The following is a 5214-nucleotide window of genomic DNA, read 5'->3' on the forward strand; positions in this document are numbered from 1 at the left end:
ACATGTGCATATTGTCAACCACATGTGTTGGTGCCAAAATGGAAATTTTTGGGGGAATTTTGGGAAATACTCAACTACTTTTTACTCGGATTTGTATATGAAGTTCTATAATTAGTGAGGAAACTTTTAAGCTCAGTTTAGGAAAGCAAACATATATATTTCCAGACTGTTTTTCTCTTCCTAGACTGACGGGAGGTTTCAATTCTCCGCACTTTAGGGGTTGATGTTGGTATTTCACGGAAATGTGGTATTGTTTTATAAGGTCTGCATGGTGATGTTATTATGTAGTGTGCAGGGATCGAACCCGCGATCCAGTGTTGGAGCAGGAATATATGTAATCGCTTTCCTCAGCACCTGAGCTCAGGAGTTTCCTGTACAGTATTGGAGTAGGAATATATGTAACCGCTTTCCTCAGCTGCTGAGCTCAGGAGTTTCCTATACAGTGTTGGAGTAGGAATATATGTTCCTCTTTCCTCAGCTGAGCTTAGAAGTTTCTCCACTAATTATGGAAGTTTAAATATGAATTCGGGTAGAAGTGTACAGAAACCAAGGAAAAGCTTTCATAGTGTCCATATTGTCACCAACACATGTAGTTGTGCATATTTTCCCACACTGATTATCATAATCGATCAACCGTGAATTTTTCGCTCGGAATAAATTACCCAGTTTTTCCCCCACACTGCTGTTCTCATTCTCTCAGACCATGCAGTAAACGAGCTAGGCCTCGAACTCGAATGGTTATTTTACTCCAGGAAGAGCTTCCTTTTCCCGGAGTTCCAGCGGGGGGTTCACGGCTCGTTGGAAGATGAGGTGGTGGTGGCTATCTTGAAATCTTGCACAATCTTGCATTTCCTCAACGCAGCAGGTATCGGTATTACGTGAGGTGTGTAAAGACTTTGGATGTTCGACTGGAAATGCATATGTGTTGGGGCCGTTGAATGGCGACCATTGGATTATGTGGAATGCGGATTTCAAGGAAGTTGATTCGAATTATAGGTAGGCGGAGCGAAGCGATGCATGTTTGTATTTTTTGTGATATGTAGATACGACCACAACTTGGATATCATGATGTATGATTTGCCAGACGACGTAGCACGAGGGTGGATTGGCTGGTTAGTTTATCGTTTTGACTTACTATCTCGAGGTCCCCGGTTCGATTCTCGGTCGCGGCATTTTTCGATTTTTATTATCACATGGTTATAGTAGGTACGGTCGAAGTTCTTCAGCTCGAGTGCGTCCGGTACTGTTGCTGATGGTATGTCGGAGGAGTCGGGCATTTGTGATATCTACCCGGGAGCTGTGGTAGATGCGATCAACTTTACTCCGTGGTGAGCTGGGATGGTCATAAATTGGACATCATTCGTATCTTTAGTGGAGTAACCTTGGATATTTTCACTTTGTTGAGCTTGCTATGTGTAGTTTTTAAGAAATTCGTCAGTGGAGAATAGTAGTCATATTTTGGACATGATTTGTATCTTTCCCGGAGTAACCTTGGATATGTCGACTTAGCCGCTATGGTCTATACGACGCAAGCCCTACTCTTAGAGGAGGTCAATTTGAAGTCTTCGCGTATACCCTAAGTGGAGAATAATAGTCATGTTTTGGACCTGATTCGTATCTTGTATAGAGTAACCTTGGATATGTTTAGTGTTCTTGTATGATTTCTATACTTGTGTGTAGAAAAGTGGTTATGTTGTCGAATTGGTTTTGTGTATTTTCCTCAGCGGTTATTCGTGCAACGCCTCCCTAGACGACGGCGAGTCCTTCTTTACGATACACGTTACGCCCGAGGAGTCCTGTTCCTATGCTAGCTTCGAGACTAATGTGCGATGTAATAATGGTGTGGTATCCACCGTTTTTCGTGAAGTGGTGTATGAAGTGAATTGAAAACACTTGGGGAATCACACATCACGTGTTTTACGCGTTATTCACTGCATATACGCGTTTTTTCTCGAAGTGAAATGTGAAATATGTATTTTTCATATCACTAGGGTGAAACTCCATAGTTGTATATGTTGTTGCTGGCAGGTTGTAGTGAGAAACTAGTAGAAACGATTCGTCGAGCAGTTGCTGTGTTCAAGCCTGGAAGGTTCTCTCTCACTCATGTAGCCGATAACGGTATCATCAAGGAGCTCAGGGGCAAGGACAACTTGGGAATTTTACCGTACTCAGGGCGATATAGACATGTGGGGAAATTTTGTATATTTTTTTTCATCGAGAGTGGTTGTTGAAAATCGATCAATCGCTGAGTGTGACTGTCTTGGTTCCCGGAGAGTTATAAGAGCAGTAGCGATGATAGGATGTTGAACATGGAGGCTCTTTGGTGTTATCTGGGGTAGTGAAGAAAATTCAAAAGTTGAATCGCATCACCTGTGCTTGCTTAGTTGGTTACGTGCTGTTAGTGTTGGAGTAGAAACGTATGTTTGCTTTCCTCAGCTGCTGAGCTCAGATTTGTAGTAGTTTTAATATGTATTCGAGTAGTAGTTTAGAGTAATCTCGATATTTTCACATGGTCATCAACATATGTAGTTGAGTAATCGCACTGTATTGGATTCACACAGTTCGAAAACATACGTATGCTTTCTGCATTGAATTCACATTTGAAGAGTTTCGAGCTTGAGGTTGTCCTTGGTAGATACGAGCACGGAGTGTTCGATGCGGATTACAAGGTTAAGGCAACATCCACTTACCGCTGGTAGGTTTACAACAGTCTGGGTGTAGCGGAGCGAAGTGATTTTTTTTTCATTTTTTACTTCCACTTCAATAGTCGCAACCTGCAAGTCATGTTCGTGACTTGACAGAGAACCTGAAATACGCCCCCTTTTGTAGGCATCATCACCTCTCAGGACCCCATAGTGTTTGCGGAGGGGGGGGGGAACTCATTTTGAATTTTCCACGTTCTTCAACAATCAGTTTCCCACGTGAATGTCATGACATTAGGAACATTATTTTCCCCATTGTTATCAAATCGTGAGGAATGTTATTTCTCAAAGCTGGATGGGTGCCTGGTTGTGATGATGTTGTTATTGTCAGGGAGTTGGATTACCAAGCAAGTGTATCTTCTTATGTTTCGCGTCGTTCGTTTTCGCCATCGAAAACAGTGTCGACAATAGCAAGCCCTCGTACTGTGTCGTCTGAGTATTGATAGAATGGTCATTGGCAACTGTTACTGGGTGGACTACGGAATATTCGTTTCTTCCTATGGTGATTTGGTGTAGTGGTTAAGTGGTCAATCGTGGCATCGGTAGGTTGTGGGTTCGATTCTTGGTAGTGGGTGGATTATATGTGTCGCCGACAATATGAGGATTTTGATAAAATTTTGGGAAATTCTCGTTAGTTTCTGTGCAAATTCGTATAAAAAGTGCTTTTATTAGTGAGGAAACTCTTCTGAGCTCAGCTGAGGAAAGCGATTACATATATTCCTACTCCAACACTGTATAGGAAACTCCTGAGCTCAGCTGAGGAAAGCGATTACATATATTCCTACTCCAACACTGTATAGGAAACTTTTCTGAGCTCAGCAGCTGAGGAAAGCGATTACATATATTCCTACTCCAACACTGTATAGGAAACTCTTCTGAGCTCAGCAGCTGAGGAAAGCGATTACATATATTCCTACTCCAACACTGTATAGGAAACTCTTCTGAGCTCAGCAGCTGAGGAGAGCGATTACATATATTCCTACTCCAACACTGTATAGGAAACTCTTCTGAGCTCAGCAGCTGAGGAAAGCGATTACATATATTCCTACTCCAACACTGTATAGGAAACTCTTCTGAGCTCAGCAGCTGAGGAAAGCGATTACATATATTCCAACTCCAACAGTGATTTATATAGTTGTGGATTCTTCCTCATTATGTGTGTATCGATCTGCATTGGAGAAGGTCTCCCTCCCCCACCAGCCTGGAGCCGACGACTCCACGCCCCCAGTAAGCCGTATTTTAATACCATCCATCGTTCACTTCGTAGTGGTTGACTGTAATTGTTATTTTTATAAATAATATCTTGTGCGAAATATATACGTAAAACCGATGTATTCTTGTGGTAGTGGGTTCTAGAGGGAATATTCATTGGAGTTTCACGACTACCCGTTTTACGTGAAGTGGCGTAATAATACTCGGTGAAAAACGTGATATTCGCGGTGATATGCAGTAGTTGTGAAATATGTATTTTTCTCACTAGGGTGAAATTTCATTGTGGTCTAACATGAAACGAGTCGACTTGGCTGTATGTGTGCGATGTTTTTAATACAATGGAGTTCACGACACCGTTTTTTAAGGGAAAAGGGGCGGCCTAAAAACTTCGGGGGAAAAACCCGACTTTCGCGGTGATATGCAGTAGTCGTGAAATATATTTTTCCTATCACTAGGGTGGGGAAACTCCAATGATAGGTGTGAAGTCTCGGCGATGGAGACAGAAGACTGTGTTGATGTAGATGAGGCATTGGAAGTAGGGGTCGTTGCTGTTGTCAGTGGTGTTGGAGTAGGAATATATGTTTGCTTTCCTCACCTGAGTCTAAGAAGTTACATACAAACTCGGGTAGAAGTGTACAGAAACCAATGAGAATCTTCCTCAGAAATTCCCGTAAATGTGCCCTAGTGACCATGTGCATATCCCCCCCCCCACTAGGTGTTGTTGTAATATGTGGTGAATAGTTCTGAATCTAGACCTGCTTGTCGTGAGATAGACATACTCTGTGTAGCAATGCCGTATGTGTAAGAGTTAATTCAACTTTGAGATGCTCCTGTTAGATCCATGGAGAGGATTCAAGTACAGCAGTTGGCAGTATCAGCAGTAGTAAGATGAACACAGGGTGAGTGTGTTGATGTGGTAAGATGTGGGAAAGGTGTGGTATCAGTTTGGACAGCGAGGAGGAAGAGGAGGCGTGTAGTGCGCCGAGACGGATGAGATTAAGGGTGTATGAAAATGATAAGGAGATTCGTATCGAAAGCGTGCCAGGTGAAATGGGAAGTTTTACTTGTTTTACGCGAAGTGGCGTGATAGTGAAAAATGTGATATGAAGTGACAACACTTGGTGAATTGCATCGGAGAAATCACGCGATTTCGCGTAACGTTTTTACGGATTATTCGCTTCATGCGTTTTTCGCGAAGTGAAATGTTAAATATGTTTTTTTCGCATATCACTAGGGTGAAACTCTAATATTAGATGCATCTGGTCCCTTCTTGAGACGAGCAGCATCAGAAAAAACTACT

General features: G+C 42.4%; 1 protein-coding gene across 1 annotated transcript in view; it reads left to right on the forward strand.

Annotated features, from left to right (window-relative positions):
- Positions 1 to 2699, forward strand: part of Pmar_PMAR003774 (S-adenosylmethionine decarboxylase proenzyme, putative) — a gene marked incomplete at both ends in the record, with an annotated part of 3084 nt that extends 385 nt beyond the window's left edge. Inside the window, 7 exons of the mRNA XM_002785335.1 lie at positions 701 to 810; positions 866 to 996; positions 1044 to 1089; positions 1207 to 1328; positions 1725 to 1831; positions 2029 to 2164; positions 2636 to 2699. Coding sequence (XP_002785381.1) covers positions 701 to 810; positions 866 to 996; positions 1044 to 1089; positions 1207 to 1328; positions 1725 to 1831; positions 2029 to 2164; positions 2636 to 2699 — 716 coding nt within the window. The remainder of the gene's footprint in view (positions 1 to 700; positions 811 to 865; positions 997 to 1043; positions 1090 to 1206; positions 1329 to 1724; positions 1832 to 2028; positions 2165 to 2635) is intronic.
- Between the last annotated feature and the right edge of the window lie 2515 nt (positions 2700 to 5214).

The sequence above is a fragment of the Perkinsus marinus genome (assembly GCF_000006405.1).
Source record: "Perkinsus marinus ATCC 50983 genomic scaffold scf_1104296933060, whole genome shotgun sequence".
In the NCBI taxonomy this organism is placed as follows: Eukaryota; Perkinsozoa; order Perkinsida; family Perkinsidae; genus Perkinsus; species Perkinsus marinus.